The sequence below is a fragment of the Gymnoscopelus braueri genome (assembly GCF_963280865.1).
Source record: "Gymnoscopelus braueri genome assembly, chromosome: 1".
In the NCBI taxonomy this organism is placed as follows: Eukaryota; Metazoa; Chordata; class Actinopteri; order Myctophiformes; family Myctophidae; genus Gymnoscopelus; species Gymnoscopelus braueri.
This window is the reverse complement of record NC_137603.1, coordinates 2,650,721-2,674,592: the sequence shown is the minus strand read 5'-3', so window position 1 is coordinate 2,674,592 and position 23,872 is coordinate 2,650,721. Positions and strand designations below refer to the sequence as shown.

Below are 23,872 nucleotides of genomic sequence, written 5' to 3'. Positions count from 1 at the left end.
CCCCCTTGTGGAATAAAAAAAAAATCCAAAAATAAAAAGATTTAGAAAAAAAGACGTAGATCTAGGTTTATGGCACTCGATGTGTTAAAAAGATAACACATCTGAGAGCTTGTACATCTGCTATTCTTTTTTTTTTAAAGATCTTGAAAGAACTACTGGTTTAGAAGGCGTTTGAGGGACTGGCGTTGAGGAGGGTCCATCTGGTTCAACATGTACACTCTGAGTTATAGACCCTACAAGGATTTCGTTTGGTTCCCCAACTTAGGAACCATTTAGGCTGGGGAACCTGCTGGAACCCGCCATCAAGCACTCTTTTGAGAACCACCGGTATATATATATAGATATATATGGATATATAAATGTACATAGCATCTAAAAGAACAGTGGGGGAGGAGGAAGGGAGAAAGAGAAGGGTTTTAACCCATTAAGACCGGGAACGCATCTTTGTAACCACTTTATCCATATGTTACACTTTGGGCTATTTAAAAATAGCAGATCTACAAGCGAATTGTTTTTCGAAAATAGCCGATCAAAAATAGCCGATCTACAAGCTCATATAGCGCGGCACCGAGTGCCGCGCTATATGAGCTTGTAGATCGGCTATTTTTGAAAAACAATTCGTGAAAATGTGTGCAAATCTTTGAATATATATATATACATTTTTTAACTCAAAAGAAAACTGATTTAGAAGACATTTGTAGAATCCCCCCAGACAGAAGCAAAGATTTGAGTTAAAAATGTTTGCTTTAAAAAATATATATATTCAAAGATTTGCACACATTTTCAAGATTTTTCGAAAAACAGCAGATCTACAAGCTCATAGGGCCATTTTTTTAAATAGCCCAAAGAAATGTAAAAACTACACACAGATGCGTTGGCGGTCTGAATGAGGTTAATGATGGCTGAGAGACCTGAGGCTTGTCTAAAGCACAGTGTCCATATGCACCAATGAAATGAGAGGAGAGGGAGGTGCTAAGGAGATGGCCGAGAGAGAGAGAGAGAGAGAGAGAGAGAGAGAGAGAGAGAGAGAGAGAGAGAGGGGGGGCGGGGGGGGTTCTAGTGGAAAATTTCTTCTTTTTCTGCATCTGACGAAGAAAAGACGATCTGCCCCTCCTCCTCCTCCTCCTCCTCCTCCTCCCTCTCAGTTGGCGGTGGGCGGGGCTCACTGCCGAACCTCCACGTAGTTGGCGGGGAAGAGGCCGTAGGCGCCGCGGCACATGCCTCGCCACCAGCCCTCGTCGATCATCTCGATGTTGGTGATGATGTCGTCGGGGTCGAACGAGATCTCGTCGTCGCCGGCTGGAGGGAAGGAAGAGAAAAAACAAAAAACAGGATGAAACGGAGACGATTAGGAGGAAGAGAAGAGGAGAGGAGAGGAGAGGAGAGGAGAGGAGAGGAGAGCAGAGGAGAGGAGAAGCCTTGGTATAAAATAGGGCTAAAGTGGTTAATGTATGTTTTATAATACAATAATTTGCAAAGTAACTAGTAACTAAAGGTTTCAAATAATTGTAGTGGAGTAAAAGTACTACATTTGCCTCTGAGATGTAGTGGAAGTAAAAGTATAGACAATTGGAAATACTCCAGTAAAGTTAAAATACCTCGACATTGCACTTAAGTACAGTACTTGAGTAAATGTACTCAGTTACTTTACACCACTGGTGGACTGACCTGCTTGGTAGTCGTAGAGGGCTACCGCCGTCACCCCCACGTCCTCCTCTCCATAGTCATACTGCTGAGCGTCTGCAAAGAGGGACACATGATGTCACATGATCAGTCACATGGGGGACTATGGGACTGGCCTTCAAAATTGTAAATGCAAATTTGCCCGATATGCCCCCTATTCCCGCATATCTGAGTAAATACCTCCAAAAAGGTTAGCGACACCCACAGTCACAATGCCAGAGGGAGCGTTAACAACAATTTGGTACCACCCACCCATAAATCAAACATGGGCAAATTCTCCTTCTACAGCACTGCCACCCAGGACTGGAATAGTCTAACCCCATCCCTCAAAAAATGCAGTTCGCTGGGCTCATTTAACACATCGAGTGCCATAAGCGGTCCGGACCGTTTTTGACCCAATTCTATTTTTATACGAGTGGCCCACGTGGGGCGCTAAAACGAAACTTTGACATCACCCAAGGAGTTTCTGAGAAGAAGAGGCTGGATGTGGCTCCATGTCAAAAATCCTTCCGGTCGGCGTTTTCAATGTTATCTCCTTGACTAAAAGCTTAATATCTCCATTTCTTTTTAACGTGGTGGAAACGAGCCGTTTCCGATCGGCGATCACGCTGCAATGGAGGATCGCGTTGGAAATGTTATTGTTCCAGGCGTTAGTCGGGACCCTCCGCCGTCTCACACGCACGCTTTGTTTACATGCACCTCCGCGTCGGGGCTTCTACGGCACGAAACGTATAACGTAAGTGGATGGAAGAAATGCAGGCACTCAACGTATAATATTTTAATAAACCTCTGGCACCCAATGTGTTAAAAGAGCCTTAAAAAAATCACCTTTCAGGAGGCCAAAAGAGGAGGTAGTACCATTTTCCCATTAGACAGCCGACCCCCCCCACCCCTGTTCTTGTACATATCTTTCCCCCCCCTTTTTTTATTTTTATTAATTTTTTGTTGTACATAGTGTTATTTTTTTATTTTTTTTTGCTGTTTATTTTGTAATGATATTCAAACTGTGGTGCCACTATATATGTCTATGAATTGAATACCAAGGCCCTCATTGGAAACAAGTCCGCAAGGACTTTTATGAACGGACCTGTTAGACAAAGTATTTTAAATGTAACTGTGCTGTTTTACATTTTTTGCCTAATAAAATATTCAATCAATCAAAAAACATGATCTGAGGGTCCCCACATTATTTAGGGGAGGGGGGGGGGGTCTTAACCCTTTAAGACTGGGAAAGCATCATTTCATTTTCAGATCTACAAGTTCATAGCGCGGCACCGAGTGCCGCGCTATGAACTTGTAGATCTGCTATTTCTGAATAGCCCAACGAAATCTAAAAATGGCACAGAGATGCGTTCCCTGGTCTTAAAGGGTTAAAATGTGCAACATTGTTTTCTCACTCAACAGTAAACAAACCAACATACAGTATAAGCGTATATACAGGGTATATATCTGCACATTTATAAAGTTACAATTTAAAAAGGGATAGTTCACCCAAAAAATTACTTATTTTATATCAATCACACACCCCATGAAGCCTTGAATTCATGGAGATTTTTTTAGTTTTCGTCGCATTCCTGAGACAATAATTTGATTACCGGCGGAAATAATGTATCCAGTAGGAGACTCAGAGGAGACGCTTTGAGTCTCCTACTGGATACAAAGTACAATATTTGCCTCTGAGATGTAGTGGAGTAGAAGTAAAAGTATTGCAAATTGGAAATACTCCAGTACAGTAAAAAGTAACTCAAAATTGTACTTAAGTACAGTACTCGAGTACATGTACTTAGTTACTTTACAGTTTACTGCTAGGGTTCATGTGGTTTCACCTCCCGCTGCTACGGTCTCGTCTGGGTTCTGGTAGAGCTCCTCCTCCTGGGCCACAGGCTCCGCCTCCTTCTCCCCGTTCTCCTCCACGGCCTCGTACACTGCGGTCTCCTGACATGGACACCAGGGGGAGACATTTCAGCTGAGATGTGTGCGCGTGTGTGTGTGTGTGTGTGTGTGTGTGTGTGTGTGTGTGTGTGTGTGTGTGTGTGTGTGTGTGTGTGTGTGTGTGTGTGTGTCACTGACAAATCATTTGGCCCAAGGCTCACACTCAGACCGAGAAAGCATCTGTCATTTTAGATTTTTACCACTTTAAAAAGGTAGGGTAAGTGATTTACTTTGGTTAAAATAAGTGTTAAATAGCTCTATATTGTGATAGTAATCATTGCTATAGAGTGTTTGTTCAGTATTAGGAGTCTCCTTGTCTCTCCACCTCTTTCCAATTTTATCCAATCAGGATAGAGAACTCAATCAGGATACAGATTAAACAAGTGAAATTGGAAGTGATGACACTAAGAAATGAGCAGGCAAAATTGGAACTGGAACACTATAAAAACGAAGTTTAAAAATGGGTACTTTCTCCTGATTGGCTGAGATTTTGACACCTACCGGAAAATGTATTTTCTGTTTATTAAAGAGCTGGAGAGACGGGGAGACTCCTGTTACTGAACAAACACTCTATAGCAATGATTACTATCAGAATATAGTGCTTTAACTAAATACTTTTTGTTTTAACCAAAAAAAAAATCACTTACCCTACCTTTAACCATTATCTTATGGTTTTGGCATTAAAAAAAGCAATAAACGCTGGCAAGGGGATAAAAAACAATCTTTTAATATCAGGCAGTCAATGAGTTAAGAGTCTATCTCCCTAAATGAACCATCTTTGATAGAGCCTAAACAGAGCGCTGTATCTCACCTGCTGTGTGGGAGGAGCTTCAGCAGGCTTACTGACAGGTGGGGTGGGGCTGGGGGTGGGGCTTGGGCTGGGGGCGGCGACGGGGGCCGGGGCCGGGGCGGGGGAGGGGGCCTTGGGGGGCGTCTCCTCCATCTTGCGGCGCGCCTCCTCCTGCTCCTGCCTCTCCTTGGCCTGGCGGCGGGCGCGCTCCTCCTCGGCGCGCTTCCTGTCCTCCTCCTCCTTCTGCTTGCCCATGTTCTCGAAGCGCGCCTTGATGCTGCCCGTGCTGCTGCCCTCTGGTGGACGGACACACACGCACACACACACACAGAGATTAACCCAGGGGTGATGCAACTTCTATGATGTAGAGGGCCACTATATTTCCACACTCACTCCAGAGGGCAACGATGCATATACTGTACAGAAGCCTCTTATTCTCCGTATTTAAACTTTTTTGGTAAATGAATGCCACACTCTACCATTCTATGTCACACAAAAGTAGCAAAAATAGCCGATCTACAAGCTCAAAACGCGTCGCACTGCGACGCGTTTTGAGCTTGTAGATCGGCTATTTTTGCTACTTTTGCTACTTTTGTGTACTTTTGAATTGGAATCCAGATTTTTTTTTGGGGGGAAAAGTTCGGAAACTTAACTCAATTATATCTCCCCTTTAATATGCCAATTGGTATTGTGTTTTATATCCAGGGTCCCCACACATTTTTAGCAATGAATTTCCAAAACTTTTCCAAAACTTTTCCAGAATATTTAGCCCAATTTCCAGGCCTATAAAACAATCATTCAGCGCAATAATGTGTCTCTTACTCCTATGTAGAATGCCCAAAGATAGGCAGTGTAGCAAAAATAAAGCATAGAATATAAAATAGTACAATTTCATTCAACATTTCGTGCAAAATTAGGGCATAGTGACCCTGCGAGCGAAAATAGGAGGGGTGGACGACGTCGTTGCACGGTTCGTTGTCGCTCGCGGTAGGTCAGGACGGTCTCATTCAAAAACATGTATTTTAATGAGATTTCATCGCCCGCTCGCTTCGCGTCACGTCGCATCACGTCGCATCGCTGGCAGTGCGGATGGGGTGTTACACAGCCCGTTCGGCGAAAAACTACTTATGTTACATATTTTGTGTAATGTTATACATGTTTATGAAAATGTTTTGTATTAAAAAAAATCAATAGCCAAAAACAATGCATAGCCAAATATTTTTCCAGGACCCTTGATAAATTCCAGGACCTTTGATCAATTCCAAACCTTTTCCAGTACTGGATTTTTTTTTTTTTTTTTTCAAAATATTTCCAGGAATTTCATGACCGTGGGGACCCTGTATATCATTTTAATCGTTGATTAGTCACCTTTACAACAAGCTTGTAAGGATTGGGCATTCGTGGAATGAGCAACACAGCTAAACGTGTGGGTAGCGCCTCCAAAAAATGTGCCAAAATCACCCAATATGCTTCTGGTTGGTAATCGCTCTTGTTTTGAGCAACCTGCCAGCACACACCTGCTGAGAGGTGTGTGACTGCCTCACAGGTGAGTGACTGCCTCACAGGTGTGTGACTGCCTCACAGGTGAGTGACTTCCTCACAGGTGAGTGACTGCCTCACAGGTGAGTGACTGCCTCACAGGTGAGTGACTGCCTCACAGGTGAGTGACTGCCTCACAGGTGAGTGACTGCCTCACAGGTGTGTGACTGCCTCACAGGTGAGTGACTGCCTCACAGGTGAGTGACTGCCTCACAGGTGTGTGACTGCCTCACAGGTGAGTGACTGCCTCACAGGTGTGTGACTGCCTCACAGGTGAGTGACTGCCTCACAGGTGTGTGACTGCCTCACAGGTGAGTGACTGCCTCACAGGTGAGTGACTGCCTCACAGGTGAGTGACTGCCTCACAGGTGAGTGACTGCCTCACAGGTGTGTGACTGCCTCACAGGTGAGTGACTGCCTCACAGGTGAGTGACTGCCTCACAGGTGAGTGACTGCCTCACAGGTGAGTGACTGCCTCACAGGTGTGTGTCTGCCTCACAGGTGTGTGACTGCCTCACAGGTGTGTGACTGCCTCACAGGTGTGTGACTGCCTCACAGGTGAGTGACTGCCTCACAGGTGTGTGACTGCCTCACAGGTGAGTGACTGCCTCACAGGTGTGTGACTGCCTCACAGGTGAGTGACTGCCTCACAGGTGAGTGACTGCCTCACAGGTGTGTGACTGCCTCACAGGTGTGTGACTGCCTCACAGGTGAGTGACTGCCTCACAGGTGAGTGACTGCCTCACAGGTGTGTGACTGCCTCACAGGTGAGTGACTGCCTCACAGGTGTGTGACTGCCTCACAGGTGAGTGACTGCCTCACAGGTGAGTGACTGCCTCACAGGTGAGTGACTGCCTCACAGGTGAGTGACTGCCTCACAGGTGTGTGACTGCCTCACAGGTGTGTGACTGGCACCTGAACATGGGTTCTGCAACTTTGTTGAGTTTGTGTTTATGCTCCAAGCAGCAACACTGCCCCCATGGAAAGATGCCACGTTTGTCCCTTCAGGATAAGGCCCGTGAAAAATAGGGCAAGTGAAGCTGGTGTTCCGTTATGCAGAGTGACAGCATTATTTGGTGTCAGCCCTGGTACCATTTACTAACTTAGGACCAAGTTCTGTGAGACTGGTGAAGTCAACAAGGAAGACAACAACCCAAGACCCCTTGCTTCACTGAGGAACCATAGATTTACAGGCAAGATTTGCACAACGGTACCAAAGACAGATGTCAAAGTTGCAGGGCCCATGCTCAGGTGCCAGTCACACACCTGCCTGCAAATGGTACCAGGGCTGACATCAAATAATGCGTAATCTGCGTAACGGAACACCAGCTTCACTTGCCCTGTTGCACGGGCCTTATCCTGAAGGGACAAACGTGGCATCTTTCCATGGGGTCAGTGTTGCTGCTTGGAGCGTCAACACAAACTCAACAAAGGTGCAGAACCCATGTTCAGGTGCCAGTCACTCACCTGTGAGGCAGTCACTCACCTGTGAGGCAGTCACTCACCTCTCAGCAGGTGTGTGCTGGCAGGTTGCTCAAAACAAGAGTGATTACCACCAGAAGCATATTGGGTGATTTTGGCACATTTTTTGGAGGCGCTACCCTCATATTTAGCTGTGTTGCTCATTCCACAAATGCCCGATCCTTACAAGCTGTACCTCGTTGTAAAGGTGACTAATCAACGATTAAAACGATATAAAAGACAATACCAATTGGCATTATTAAAGGGGAGGTATAATTGAGTTAAGTTAAGTTTCCGAACTTTTTTTGAGCAGTTTAATTGGAATCCTGAAAATTATCATTTTTATTTAATTTGAAATGCATTTAGTTACTTATGTTAACTTTATGAACTTAAACACAAATACATTGGACATAAAAAAAAGACAATAGAATAACACTATTCTATACTCGCCTATTAGTTTGTATTGGCCAGTGCGCTCAGTGCTGTATTTCATAACAGACTGAAGTAATTAAAGCGGGTCATGTTTGCATGTTATGAATCATAACAGCTGAAATCAATAATATAATCACTATTCTGATATTAACCTGAGGGCCGCATTAAGTGAGGGTGGGGGCCGCATGTGGCCCCCGGGCCGCCAGTTGCCCATGTATGGATTAACCCATTATACCCGAGGCCGGTTCTACAAATGCCTCCTAAACCAGTAGTTCTCAAACCCCCACAATTATATGCGTTTGGCCCAGGGGCCCACCCAGGCCCACCCACATAGAAAGCTGGCCCACCCAATCGATTTTGAAAAAAAATATATTTTTGGGAATAAAAAAATAATAATAATTATAATACATTTTTGATAAAAAAATAAAAATCGGTAAAAATAAGAATTAAATAACCTAACCCTAAAACCGAAATAAAGTAAGGAAAAACGCGCACGTGCCCACCCGCTCCTGCCTAGGCACAGCCTATACTAGCGTTCTGGCTGCGCCACTGGTTTGGCCATGGACCACCAACCCCATCTGAATATGTTGTGTGCCAGGGACCCCCCACCCCCCCCCCCCAGAAGAAAAGATGTGTGTTAAAACATTCTAAATCATTTCATGAGACACTCACCAGCTTCCACAGCCTTGGTCTTCTGGTAGGCTGGACTGGGCTTGTCCACCTGCTCAAACGTCCCTGCACTCTGCAACACAGGTCAGGAAAACTCATGAAATCACAGAAACTACAACTGACTAAACATTTGAGTTAAAGGGTAAGACCACTTTGGTAGAGGTTTGGGTTGTGTAGTTACCTTGCCATGATGTAACTCCAAAGGTGGGCAAGAAATAAAAAATAATTGCTCCATTGATTAGAAATTGATAATTCAAAACATGCTCCTCATTGACTTACGTTGTACGGTAAAACAGCTCTCAAAGTCACTCTTTTAGCACAAAAACGAACGCAAACAAAGTTGATTCTGACAATATAGAACATCACCAAACCCAGTACTGTTTGTTTTTTTAAATAAAAATCTCAACTTCCTGTTGATTTTGCCATTTTTAATAAGTAGAAAACCCGGACTGGATACGCGGATCCGGATCCAGATCCAGATCTTCAAATAGTAAAATCAACAGAAAGTTGACATTTTTATTTAAAAAACAAACTGGGTTTGGGTTTGGTGATGCTCTATATTGTCTGAATCAGCTATGTTTGGGTTCATTTATGTGCTAAAAGAGTGACTTTTAGAGATGTTTCACCGTACAATGTAAGTCAATGAGGAGCATATTTTGAATTATCAATTTCTAATCAATGGAGCAATTATTTTTGATTTCTTGTCCACCTTTGGAGTTACATACTGGCAAGGTAACTACACAACCCAAACCTCTACCAAAGTGGTCTTACCCTTTAAAGGTAGGGTAAGTGATATTTTTTGGTAAAATATTTTTTTTTGTTAAAAAGGTTAAAGTACTATATTGTGATAGTAATCATTGCTACAGAGCGTTTGTTCGGTCACAGGGGTCTCTCCAGCTCTTTAGTAAACACAATATAGTACATTTTCAGGTATAGGTGAAAACATTTGTGACTGGGTACAATGGTTTATGCCGCAAGTGATCATTTTCCATTTTCCATTTTTTTACAGATTATTAAAGTAGAGAATATAAGCTTTCATATGATGTATCATTCATTGAAATTGGACAATATTTAAAGAAGATGTGGTCATTTGAATCTTGTTGAACCTTAAACCCCAAAGCAGAGAAATTGCCCTGCAAAGATCCTAGAGATTTTAGCACCTCAGTGGGCCAGAAATGGGTGTGACAATGGGAGGGACAATAGGTACTCAACCCCACCCCTAATCACTCCCCCACCCCTAACCACTCCCCTACAGGAGTGACAGTAGGTTAGCTGTCAACACTAGAAACACACTTGACAAGACAGACCTGCTTTTACATTTCTAAATGTACAGTGAAACAGTACATTAAAAGTAAAGCTCCCGATACTTTTACCCGATACCAAAACAATGACGGCCGCTGGTATTAACATCGCATTGTTAACAGCTGTGCCTCAAAGTTATAACCACTTTGAGTTTCTAACTTGTGGTCATAGTCGCGATACTTTTCAGTTGTGTGGTGGTACTTTTAGATGGATTTTACTGTAACAGAAAGTTCTGTCCACCGTCCAGTCAGAGAGCATGGTTCAGACCGGAGCAGGCTCTGTTATCACAGACGGAGCTAGCGTTATTATTAGCCGTAGCCAGTGTTGCCAGATTCTGCTGGAGAGAAACAAGCAGCCAGGTCTATAAAAATAAGGCCAACATAAGCAACTAGGGCAGGTCAATCAAACTGTCTAATATTAAATACTGTCTAATATTGTTTTATGTTTTCCCAAAGATTTTCATGCCAAGAGGACCCCTCTTGCCCCTCAATATGTACAATCTACTTTACAGAAAAACAATACCAAAGTCGCTTATAATAAACGGATTTGGCAACACTGGTCAAAGCCTCATCTATGCTCCTTATGCACGACGGTGTCGCGCGCTGAAAACAGCAGATCTACAAGCTCACAACGCGTCCAGACGTGACCCGTTGTGAGCTTGTAGATCTGCTGTTTTTCGGAGTATGAGTCGGTGCTAATACAGGGAAAGAGGACAGGAGAGCTGATTAGCGTTAGAAGGAGTTCTCCTTAACGTTATGGTACTGTCGTTCCTTTCTCCTCACACCCGCGGTAGCGCAGGCTGCTCGTCTTTAGTAAAACATAATAATAATAATACACTTTCGCTACTGACCAAAACAAAGACGGTTTTGTGGAGTTGAAAGCCTTGCTGTTTACTAACAGAAACACGTTGTACTTTGGGGGCTGTACTAGAGAGAGAAACCGGAGAACAAAGCCTAGCCAGGACCAATCGAAACCACTCTATGCAAATCTCGGCAGAGTATTTCTCCACCCCCCTCTCCACACGCAAAGTAACACAGAGACTCGCTCTAAGCAGCCTAGTAGAGACTACTTTGCCCTACAAATGTAACCATTTAATGATTCTCCCACGACTATATTTTGCAATAGAAACCTTCTTTAACATTCGAACTGTTTTAATATGAAAAAAAAAAGAAAAACACAAAAAAAAAAAACGAAGCTAAATTCTCATTTTTACTCTGTTTCCACAAAATCGACTTGGGGAAGGTCTCATTGTATTCAGTCACATTTAAGCCAATCAGGAGAGAGCACTGAAAATGCATTTTCTGTTTAATAAAGAGCTGGAGAGACATGGAGACTCCTTTTACTGAACAAACACTCTATAGCAATGAGTACTATCACAATATAGAGCTATTTAACACTGTTACTGAACAAACACTCTATAGCAATGAGTACTATCACAATATAGAGCTATTTAAAACTGTTACTGAACAAACACTCTATAGCAATGGTTTTTGTAGAGTAGCTCATGAGGATGCAAGCTTTACTGCAGAACTGCAGAACCAGAGAGAAAATAATAAAATAATAATTTACTATCCCCCAAAAAAAGAGATTTCAACTGCCCGTAGCGACCGAACGGTAAAGCAGACGGAAATGGCAGTGAATGAGTTGGATGCAGCTCAAAGTGAACTTTTACTCAGGTATCTGGTTTGTCGCCGTACGACCTTCCTAGCCCGAGTTATTAAAGAAATGGCCCAAAACTCAAACATCAAATCTACGAAGGCGGACGTTTTCAAGATGTTTTGGCCATTATCTCTGGAACATAAGGTACAATCTGCTCAGTCCGAAGCTTGTTGGATGCGTGACTTTGAGGACATTGAGCACATAATGACACCTTCTCTGTGTTATCGGGCATAAAGTTATGGTAATTGATCAGACCTTCATTTTCCGGCCCGTTGAGAACTCTAGCTAGCTACTGTAGCACACACACACACACACACACACACACACACACACACACACACCGTACCTTATCCATCCTGTCTTTCTGGACCCCAAATTTCCCTCCAAATCCGTGGGAATAATCTGAAAACAGAACATAAATAAATAAGATGAATAAAAGGTCCTGATGTGGAGAAGCTCAACCACAGTCTGCTTCTATCTGAGCTTCTTTATAAACAGACCTTCAATCTAAGCTTCTATCTGAGCTTATACGTATATGAACAGACCAAACAGACACCTAGTCTGTTCTGTGGAAGAAAACAATGCTCTGCCTCTGGTATATTGTTGCTGTCAGGCAAAAACCTTTTATCTCCATATTCCAACTTATGATTTTTTCTCGTAAATTAATGCCCCTCTTCTTCATCAACCAAAGTGTCACACAAAAGTTGTGAAAATAGCAGATCTACAAGCTCACAACGTGTCGCATCTTGTAGATCTTTTTCAAATGTATTCAAAAGGGTTTTCGGACGTACACGGTTTCTACCCGACGGCAACGATTTCAGAGGTGAAGGGATTTGAGACGGTGGTGAACCTTCTGGGTTCAAAACCCGTTTCAGGTCTGCAGAAGTTCAGACAAACGGATGCTGTGGTTTGGGCAGAGCTGACCGGAACAGGTTATGGAACGGAAACAACGAGAGGAGAAAAAAAGCAGCACAAAAACAACATAACAGACAACATAACCACAAGACAAGACCATATCAAACAGCAGGAGGACTCAGAAGAGGAGAGCGTTGGTCAGACAGACACTGAGCCATGCGGCGGCCATCTGCAATCACAACCGTTCTGTGGGCGGGGTCAGACACATTCAATTGTGTTTATTATGTTTGCAACAGAACAGGTCTGTGGGTCAGCAGTGAGTGTGTGTGTGTGTGTGTCGTTCATGATCGATTCGTTCTAAAGAACCAGTTCATTTGCCGCGAACGTGAACGAGCTCGTTCACTTTCTGACACCGCTACGTTCACGTGCGACGTAAAAAAAAAAAACCGTTCCCGCGATGGTGTTTTACACACATTATGAAACATACATTAACCACTTTAGCCCCTATTTTATACCTATAGGCTATTTGAAAATAGCAGATCTACAAGCTCACAACGTGTCGCATCGCGACGCGTTGGGAGCTTGTAGATCGGCTATTTTCAAATGTTAGTACTTTTACTTTTACTTTTGGTACTACTTTTGATGTCAATACTTTTGTACTTTTACTCGAGTACATTTTAAACACTAGAAAATAGCGCTACTGAACGAGAACGTGAACGAATCATTTGAACGAATCATTGCGGTGAACGTGAACAAAATTGTTCGTTCAATGAAATGAACGTTTTTTCCCACCACTAGTGTGTGTGTGTGTGTGTGTGTGTGTGTGTGTGTGTGTGTGTGTGTGGGGGGGGGGGTATCGGGAAGGAAAAACTGATATCGGTAAATCTTTATCTTCCACACGATGTGCGCTGGCTATAAAACAGCCATTCATGCACAAAACAACCAACGAAGCAAAGATACAGCATCATGGCAGCGCTGGGAGGCGGGGGGGGGGGGGGGGGGCTAGGCGATATTGTTATAATATATTTATACATTATATAGAAATATAAATGTACCACTAGGACATGTAAGGATCAATCCTACATTTTCATAACGAGCTCTGGCTCCTTGGGGATTCAAAACATAAGACTTTATTCACACTTGGCTGCGTGCCGAAAAATAGCCGATCTACAAGCTCACAGCTCACTCATTGTGGGATTGTAGATTGGCTATTTTCGGTGCACGCCTACTGGTGCACAACAAAGAAAGTATAAATCTGGCTTAAGGCCACAGAACAAATTGACTAATCATAGCTCACACTCTTACACGTCTTCTGCCTACAGGCAGACAAAACATGTTATAGAGTAGGGATGCACCGAATGGGAAATTCTTGGCCGAAACCGAATACCGAACATAGGAAACAGTTGGCCGAATAACCGAATGGCCGAATATGCTTATTTAAAAAAAAAATATATATATACGTCTAAAAACCATTGCTGTCATGGCTGTGCCTCTGTTGTAGAGCTACATGATTATGGCAAAACGTATAATCACTATGGGTCCATATTGAGATCAGTTATAAAATATATATACATTCGGTATTTGGCGTTAAAATCTATTCGGCTGAATACCAAATATGCTTTTTTTGGCCATATTCGGCCGAATATATTCGGCGGCCTAATATTCGGTGCATCCCTATTATAGAGCGTTCCTTTACTGGTGTGTGCCAATGTAAAAAGTGGAAACGTGAGTACTTTGTCCTCCATTGATTAGACATTTTGGATGTGCTACCTTTTTGGGGATTTTTTCAATTCCTATTTTTGATATTTTAGAGCCATCACTAATAAATACATTTTATAATATTAACTCTGGCACTATATTGCCTACATCGCCTTCCCCCTCCCCAAAAAAAACAAACAGTGGTTGGTATAGGATGATAAGAAAGGAGCAAAGTGGAACATTCCAATCAGCGTGATATAAATAATATAGTGTAAAAAGAACAATCAGGGAGAGAGGGGATGTATAAACAAACACCATAGCAGCACAGGCCATAAGTTCATAATACTGTATTTTCATGTTGTCATGTTTAATATGCTAATTCACTGGCTGGATTGGTTCCATATCTTTTAGGAACATGACCAATCTGGTAGCCAGACCTTCTATCTGCACAACGTTTTGGTGGCTTTAAAGTTTGAGGGCTGATTATTAACCCATTAAGACCGGGAACGAATCTGTGTCATTTTTTTTTCTTTCTTCGGGCTATTCAAAAAACAGCAGATCTTCAAGCGCGAGTGCCGCGCTATGAGCTTGTAGATCTGCTATTTAAAAAAATAATCGGACTAAGTTTGTGGAAATCTTTGAATATATGTTTTAAGACGAACATTTTAAACTCCGATCTGTGCTTCTGGGGGGGGTCCCTGGAACAACGTATTTTGATAGATGATGGGGGTCCGCGGCCAAATACATATCATTTTGGGGGTCCTTGACATGGAAAAAGTTTGAGAACCACTCATACAGCGACATACGTTTTTCGAAAAAAATTAGACATTTGTAGAATTCGCAGAAGAAAAGATTTGAGTTACTAATGTTTGCTTTAAAAAAAAATATATATATATATATATATATTCAAAGATTTGCACAAATCTCCCACGATGAAAACAAAAAATAGCAGATCTACAAGCTCATAGCGCGGCACTTGGTGCCAAGCTATGAGCTTGTAGATCTTCCATCTGAGATCTGCGACAGATTTGTCGTAAAACCCTCACAATACACAGTCAGCAGCGTGGCTTTGACCTCACTGCTGATGGAACACTTCATCGGTCGGTGCTGCGAAGGTGGAGGGGGGAGGGGGGGGGGCGAGACACGTGTGTGTGTGTGTGTGTGTGTGTGTGTGTGTGTGTGTATGTGTGTGTGTGTGGGGGTCAGTGGTTGGGGGAGGAGGGAGGTGGGAGTTGTGTATTCTGTGCCTTTCTGAGACTCATGCTTGGCCAAGCTCTCCTTGTGTTCATAACCCAGAGCACACTGGTCCCGTTTCTCCACGTCTACCCCGTACTGCCCTCCAAACCCACGCTTATAATCTGAAACATAACAAGACATATACACACACATAGATATATACACATATACGTAGAGACAGACACACATAGATATATACACATATACGTAGAGACAGACACACATATACTGTATAAAAACAGACATATACAGACAGATGCCTGCTATGACTCAGACATAGAGAGACAAGACGTAGAAACAAAGAGTATGAGATCTCGGTACAGGCAGCCATCAGCGGCACAACCTTCTACATAGAGTCCATATCTTCCCGTCTTCTTCAGCTATGCTGAGGTTAGTCGTCCCTCCAAACCACGCCCAGGTCTGTGTATGTCCACCTAATAATAACTACCGTTTCTCTGCTAATAACCGGCCCTACGAAACGGTTGGTGTCAAAGCAGGGAACCTCTGACATCAGGCTGGAGGAGGGGGGGGGGGCAGGGGGGGGGCGTTCTTTAGCCAACTAGACCGCAACGTTCTTTTAGCCACTTGAACCACTCGTTCTAGCTCGTGGATCAGCTATCTACAGCAAGGATATTTGGAGTTAAGGGGTATAGATCCATGGGAGACTCTGATCAATAAAGTATACGTCCAGCATTGGTGTCGGCACTGTTGTTAACAGATTTAAATAAGTGGGAAGGAAAGTAAAGGCCCGGGTTCAAATCCAAGGTAAGAACAGGAAAGAGTTACGTAGTGTAGCTTTAACGTCTCCTTGTTGTCTCCTAACCCCTTCCTTGCCAAGACGAGGTTGTCTGTTACACTTTGACACACAGTGTTCATTGGTTGTTAAAACTCATTGAGTGCCAATGACGTCTTTTGACGGCCGTTTTCAGTGTGCCATTAGTGCCAATGACGTCTTTTGACGTGGGTTTTTTTTTTTTTTTTTTTTTTTTATCTCAAAGGAACTAGGAGAAAACGATTTTCAAAAAGTTAATGCTCCATCCACTTCAATGTTAAAATGTAAACGGAGAAAAAAAATCACATTTTCACAAGTTTGAAATAAGCCTGGCAGTGAATGAGTTTGAAGTTCCATTTGAAGTGGCTCCACATCAGTGGCGTTCCCAGGATTTACATATAGGGCAGCCCCCCCCCCCCCCCCCCAAAAAAAAAGTTCAACTCAATCGAAAACCGGCTAAAGTGGCCGTTTTCAAGATGTTTTGTCCATTATCTCTGGAACAGAAGGTCCAATCTGCTCAGTTGAAAGCTTGTTGGATGCGTGACTTTGCATGCAATGACACCTTTTCTTTTTTTTTCTTTTTTTTTAGGGGAGGCGAGATCTTAGTTGGGTACCTCTACAGTGGGTACGCCACTGCTCCACATCAAAAAGGCTGCATTGTCACAGCAGTGAGCCATGTGCTACATTAACTTCCTGTAGAGTGAGCCTGGGGGGGGGGGCTCATGTGTTTGTGTTCCTCCACCACAACAAGGAAGTTATCAGCCTCCAACCACCCACAGTGTGACCACATCAAACCCATAGCCTGGGAGACGAGAGGAAGTGAAAGGCAGTGAACCTCGTTCACCAAACGTACAACAGGAAACCTGTCTCTGCGGGCCAGGCTCATCTACGCAAAGCTCAGCTTTTATCAAGTTTGAGAATAACAGTTTAGATCACTGGTTCTCAAGGTGGGGTCTGGGGTCCCTCCGCGGGTCCAAAATGGACCCTTACCGGTCTGTAACTCTTGAGAGTGTACAAATGGAACCGTTTCTGTTTGGTTCCATTTCTACACTGAGGGTTTTACAGTGTAAACATCATGAATTGGGGGTCTGTGGTCTAATGTATATCAAAATATCATATTTTATAAAGGCCTACTTCGTCTATGTGCCATTAATCACAAACATTCAACAGAAGTATTTTCTAATTCTTTGCAATTAACGGGGTTAACAGTTTATTTTTGTGTGTGTATTCATTTCTCTTCCATTTTGAGTTGGCCTACTTGTTAAGCTACTGATGACCTAATCACAAGCAATTAAAATGAAGTAATTAAAAGCAGTAATAGGGGTGACCCAATAGCCCAATGGTAATTTCGAATGAAAAAGAAAGAAATCAACCCCCTCCCCCCAGAACAATAGATGCGTCGTGGGCTGCTGCTGCCTTGAGCAATTGGCTCATCGTCCGTCGCGGAGACACATCCAGTGAATCGACCCTCGTACATATAAATGCAAATGTCTGGCTTTGTCTTCATGGGGCCATCACCTGTACTCGCCTGGCAGGTACTCGGGGGTGAAAGTGGGTCGGAACGGGCCGATACGGCGGACCTGAACGCTGTGCCGGCGAAGAGGGGCTGTCAAAAGCCCATATTATAACCTGCCATGATGAATGTCCAACAATATAACACATGCACTAACGTTAAATCAACTTAAGTGTTAGATTTCTTATAAAGTGCTTCTAATTCGCTCCATGGTGTTAGTGTGAACGTAGTCTGTGTAGTTTGTGGTGTTTAATTACTCCACACACAGACATAATCTGTTCACTCGCAAGCTGCGGCGACGTCTGACTGGGGTAACCGAAAGTCTCGCCCCAAAGCACGCTACCCCCATTTGTTTTCGCGGACCAGCGGTTCTTGTATTTGTTTTACTGAGGATAAGGTTAGAAATAAGTTTAGGATTAGGCATAGTTTTACTGATGTTACGTTTAGGAATAAGGTTAGGTTTAGGCATAGTTTACTGATGTTACGTTTAGGAATAAGGTTAGGTTTAGACATAGTTTACTGATGTTACGTTTAGGAATAAGGTTAGGTTTAGACATAGTTTACTGATGTTACGTTTAGGAATAAGGTTAGGTTTAGACATAGTTTACTGAGGTTACGTTTAGGAATACCAGGTGGGCGACTGTGTTTTGGGGCGAGTGTTTTGGTATCCGTCTGTAGTGGGCAACTGCGCATGCGTCCGCAATAACGCTATCACTTTTTACTCTGGTAAGGTGAAATCAGACTCCTCCAGTCAGCACTGACCCAAGTTTATATATCTGTAGGCCAAAGACATTTTGTAATGTTCAAGGTTTCTTTATTACATCTTGTGTACGGACCGCTGAGCTTTTCCTTCCATTTTAATGTCCTCTTCACTCACTAAACTCCACCAACACATGATGGTGTGAATGAATGATTTAAGGTGTTGTGTGTTTCTGGTTCAAATCTGCTGCTGAGCCAATCAAAATGAAGCTATGAGAAACCGACCAGGAACAGGAAATGTTTAAATGCCCTCTTCTGGGAGTCTGTCCTTTTCTCTCTACTTCTTTATGATATCTAAAAACTATTATTCCATAAATGCGCTATTATTTCCTTAGGGAATATCTCTCACTGATATCGTTGACATGCTGGGTGTGAGAGAGCTTCACAGGCATGATAACGGTAGCCAAAATGGGGGACGGGAGTTTCTATTTCAAGGTCCGAGAAGTTTCTCTTCTTGGACGTATGGTGCATCTCCATGAAGTAAACCCTAAGGAGCGAGGCCTCTAAACTGAGAAGATTTAGGGGCGTGATATTTAAATGACCACTGTTTTGTTCAGCCGCCACATGTATTAACTCTCTCAGTGCCAAGCCCAGAGTTATACAGAGTTTTTCCTGAATGCCCTCAGTGCCAGAACGAAAAATCCCAAGTTTAAAAAAAAAAAAAAATATATATATATATATATATATCTATATATATATTTTTTTTAATGTTCACAACCCAAGATATCATTATCTGAAGATTTGCAGCTCCATCCACTCCTTGTTTAACTTATAACTGAAAAAGGCTGTATCTCACTTCCTAAGCACTTTTTTTTTTACTTAAAAAGAATAAATAAAATTGCTGGCAGTTTAGAAAACATATTTTTTTATTTCATTGGCACTGAGAGAGTTAATGACTGATCATTCTGACACACTGGTGAGATGCGAACATTTGTTGAATCACTCGTGAACCCTGTGGTAAAGGTGATTTCTGCACTGGGATCTACACTGGACCTACATTAAGACTGAGAAATGTGGGCCTCTGTCCGGAGGACTCAAAGCTGACATCTTGTAGGCCTCTGTCCGGAGGACTCAAAGCTGACATCTTGTAGGTCTGTGATACTCTGTACAGGCAGCTGATCCAACACACCTCAACGTTCTACACAGCCTAATACTAGCTTGAGTGTCAGGACCAGGCACGTGCACACATAGGCATCAAAGGGGGCTTGAGCCCCTGCCCTTTTACCCATCTGCTTTTTTTTAAGCACAGGATAAAAATATACATTTCCGTTCAAATATATGGGTTGCTAAAAAAAAAATCAAAAACAAACAGACATACATACAGGTGCGTCAATTGTTACAGGTATAATGCATAGTTTTCTATGCATTTCGGGTTTTTTGAGGGGTTTGACCCCCAATTTTTTAGATAGGTGTCCCTTATTTCAATCTCTGGGAGTTGGCAACCCTAACCTTGCCATACCTTAGCTTTTGCTGAACTGATGCCACTGGACATACACACAAAATGAACAGGTACAGTGAAAAGAATATGATGTTAAAATGTACATTTTCTCATAACAATAACAATGCGTAGTGTGTGTTACAAAATCAAAAAATCCAAAATAGGACCGTCATTTTTAGCTTGCGGCCCCTTGGACTTTTGGTATTTTGCTGAGTGGCCCCTGAGCCATCTTAAGTTGAGTAGCCCTGCCGTACCTGAATGCAGCGTTCAAGAGAATTGCCTTTTCCAAACTCTCCTGAACTTGAATGCAAGCATTTTATGTTGAAAGAATTGCATCTCCAGTATTGGCTTGAATCTTGAAAGCTAGTTGAGTGCGGCATCACGCACCGAAAATAGCCAATCTCAAAGCTCACAACGCGTCGCAGCGCGACGCGTTGTGAGCTTGGAGATCGGCTATTTTCTGTATTTTCACCAAAAGTGCCCTTTTGGAAACTTCAGCCCCTGCCCCTCTAACATTCTCTGCACGTCCCTGGTCAGGACCACAACAAGATGGTTCAAAGTGGTCTGGCAGCAGTTCCAGCTCATCCTTTCTAAAGGGAGGGACGTCTACTAAAGACAAGGAGGTTCTGTCTCAGTCTGCACCTTAAAATGACCAGCGTTCATTTAACCATGTCTACACTGTGGAGGATGTTAAGGGTTGTGACACTGTACCTTTCTGGGACTCGTGGAGCTGTAGCTTCTCCTGGTGGTCCCAGCCCAACGCAGACTTGTCCTGCCTGTCCGTCTGCACGCCGAACTTCCCCCCGAAGCCCTTCGCGTAGTCTGCACGCACACGCACGCACACGCACACGCACACACACACACACACACACTTAAAAGTCACAATAATATAACACTCAATAAATGGAAAGGCGTTATCTTTTATTTTAACACATTGGGTGCCAGAGGTTTATTAAAATATTATACTTTGAGTGCCAGGACTTTTTAAACATTTTGAACCTTTTTCAAGTAGTCACAAAATATGTTCAGTGATCACCGTCCTCACGGTGATCCCCTCATTACACACATACAGGTCTCGTACAATCGGGGGGAAAAAATTTAAAACATTCGGAAATCCATTCCATAGTTGCAGCCAGTTGAAAATAGTTAAATTAACATTGTAAAAAAAAAAAGTGCACAGGAGCCGAGATACAGGTTTTTGAAGTCATAAGTTAACCAGGAGGTGGATTGGAGTCTAAATCTTGTAGGAGTGATATTTCCTGTTGCTGTGAAGGAAAAAAAAAATAAAAATTATCATGGCTGGCTGCTATCAGATCATGTGGTCTGATTATCAGATCGTACCATTCACCAACTTGAGCCGAACAAACAACCCCGGGGGTGTTTGTGGGGCATTCTTGATAAGGCCCGCCCCTCCTACACCTGCCCCGATGTCTTTGGCTATTCAAAAATAGCAGACGAGCTTGTAGATCTGCTATTTTTGAAAAATCGTGAAAATGTGTGCACATCTTTGAATATATATATATTTTTAAAGCGAACATTTGTAACTCAAATCTTTGCTTCTGGGGGGATTCTACAAATGTCTTTTTTGGTCAAGGACCACCCAAAATGTACGGTATATGTATTTGGCCGCGGTCCCCGCATCTCAAAATGTTTTGTTCCCGGGACCCCCCAGAAGCAAAGATTTGAGTAAAGAAAATCCGCTTTAAAAATATACATATATGCAAAGATTTGCTCAACTTTTCACGATTTTTCAAAAAATAGCAGATCTACAAGCTCATAGCGCGGCACTCGGTGCTGCGCTATGAGCTTGTAGATCTGCTACCCGGTCTTAATCTATTTATATGCCATTTCTACTGGTGACTGAATGCACATGATACCTAGATCTACATGTCTATCTACTGGTGGCTTATAATACATTAAACACAGAGAGCCCGGTTGGAGCTTAAGTCATTTCTATTCCTATTTCAACTAGTGTTACTACTAATTCTGTAGCTGTTGTCTACTCACACTCACAGTCTTACTGTGGTGCTGCTAGGACCTGTGTCTCACAGTCTTACTGTGGTGCTGCTAGGACCTGTGTCTCACACTCTTACTGTGGTGCTGCTAGGACCTGTGTCTCACAGTCTTACTGTGGTGCTGCTAGGACCTGTGTCTCACAGCCTTAGTGTGGTGCTGCTAGGACCTGTGTCTGTCTCACAGCCTTAGTGTGGTGCTGCTAGGACCTGTGTCTCACAGTCTTACTGTGGTGCTGCTAGGACCTGTGTCTCACAGCCTTAGTGTGGTGCTGCTAGGACCTGTGTCTGTCTCACAGCCTTAGTGTGGTGCTGCTAGGACCTGTGTCTCACAGTCTTACTGTGGTGCTGCTAGGACCTGTGTCTCACAGCCTTAGTGTGGTGCTGCTAGGACCTGTGTCTCACAGCCTTACTGTGGTGCTGCTAGGACCTGTGTCTCACAGTCTTACTGTGGTGCTGCTAGGACCTGTGTCTCACAGTCTTACTGTGGTGCTGCTAGGACCTGTGTCTCACAGTCTTACTGTGGTGCTGCTAGGACCTGTGTCTCACAGCCTTACTGTGGTGTTGCTATGACAACTGAATGTCCCCTCAGGATCAATAAACGGTCACTCTATGTCTGTACTGTATCTTTAACACATATCTACTAGGTACAGCTCAACCAATCAGAGGAGAAAGCATGTCTGGCGTGCTGGACAAGACGCTACAGGCACAGCATCTCAGCTATGTAGGGGGGGGAGGGAGAGAGAGAGAGCGAGTGTCTAGATCAGTGGTTCTCAATGTGAGGTCTGGGGACCCCCAGGGGTCCTTGAGGGGGGTCCTGTCAAAATTACCGTCCCGTTCCCAACGTGTGTGTGTGTGTGTGTGTCATGTAATACCAACCTTTCTGAGACTCATGCTTGTCCGTCTTGCCCTGGTACTCGAAGCCCATGGCGCTCTTGTCCACTTTGTCCGTCTCCACTCCAAACTTGCCACCGAAGCCCTTGCTATAATCTGATGACGTCAACGAGCAAAACATAGACACCGTTAATACCCAGTGCCGCGCTATGAGCTTGTGGATCTGCTATTTTTGAAAAATCATGAAAATGTGTGAAAATATTAGATTTTTTTCCCCAGACATTTGTAACTCAAATCTTTGCTTCTGGAGGTCTAGGAGGTCCATGGAACTAAATATTTTACAAATGTTCGCTTTAAAAAAAACCCCATATATTCCAAGGTTTGCACAAATTTTCCTGATTTTTCAAAAATAGCAGATCTACAAGCTCAGACTGCGGCACTCGGTGCCGTGCTATGAGCTTGTAGATCTGCTATTTTTAAATAGCCAAATAAATCTTGAAATGACACAAATGATGCTTTCCCGCTCTTAAAGTGTTAATACAGGAAGAGACGGATTAAAACCATCTCTGTTCACATTGTGCTCCCTCCAGCATCATCACTATATCCTGCTACTTAACTTGGTTTCACTGCCTTCTGCCTTAAATGGATAATAATGAATGTTATAACATGTATTATTGTACGTGTAGCATCTGTGTGGACAGACAGATCCATACATACATCACTACCTGAGGTCAGATCAAAGTATGTCATTTTAACCACTTAAGACCTATATACTTCATCGTACGAATAGCAACAAAAATTGCAGATCTATAAGCACGCCCACAATGTGACTCCTTGTGAGCGTGTAGATCTGCTATTTTTGAAAATAAATTACAATTGTTTTGGATAAAAAGGTCACCTATGACAACCACTTCACTGTCACAGACATGTTCTCTCAAGGGCAGCTGTGGCGTGTTTTTTTCTGATTTCCCATGATGGGTAATAACCTCTAAAAGGAATCTTCTGGGACAAACTGTATTTAGAAGTGAGACTTGGAAGTCTTTTAGTGTGAGAGGGTGTCAGGACTTTAGTCTTTTATTATTTTAGTGTAAAGTAGGTAGTAGTGTGTTCCCAGAAGCCAGAACACATTGGGACAGTCTACCGTCTCAGTAAAGAGGGTAAACCTTTGGAACTCTTTGCCTACGGTTCTAAAACTACAGAGGGATGGTAATGTGTTTAACAGAGGACTCAAATTATGGTTGAAATCAAATCAACTGTGCTCACATGTATAGTTACTGATTGGTTATTT

General features: G+C 43.1%; 1 protein-coding gene across 2 annotated transcripts in view; it reads right to left on the bottom strand.

Moving 5' to 3' along the window:
* Positions 1–1,018: 1,018 nt before the first annotated feature.
* cttn (cortactin) overlaps positions 1,019–23,872 on the bottom strand; it is a 42,983-nt gene continuing 20,129 nt past the window's right edge. Inside the window, exons 8-16 of one of the 2 annotated variants that reach the window (XM_080454215.1) lie at positions 22,630–22,740; positions 20,450–20,560; positions 15,268–15,378; positions 11,814–11,869; positions 8,510–8,579; positions 4,427–4,701; positions 3,510–3,618; positions 1,669–1,740; positions 1,019–1,299 (exon numbers count right to left, since the gene is read on the bottom strand). In XM_080454215.1, the coding sequence (XP_080310341.1) occupies positions 1,163–1,299; positions 1,669–1,740; positions 3,510–3,618; positions 4,427–4,701; positions 8,510–8,579; positions 11,814–11,869; positions 15,268–15,378; positions 20,450–20,560; positions 22,630–22,740 (1,052 nt within the window). In that variant the 3' untranslated portion in view covers positions 1,019–1,162. The remainder of the gene's footprint in view (positions 1,300–1,668; positions 1,741–3,509; positions 3,619–4,426; positions 4,702–8,509; positions 8,580–11,813; positions 11,870–15,267; positions 15,379–20,449; positions 20,561–22,629; positions 22,741–23,872) is intronic. The other variant, XM_080454216.1, reaches the window with a different exon arrangement.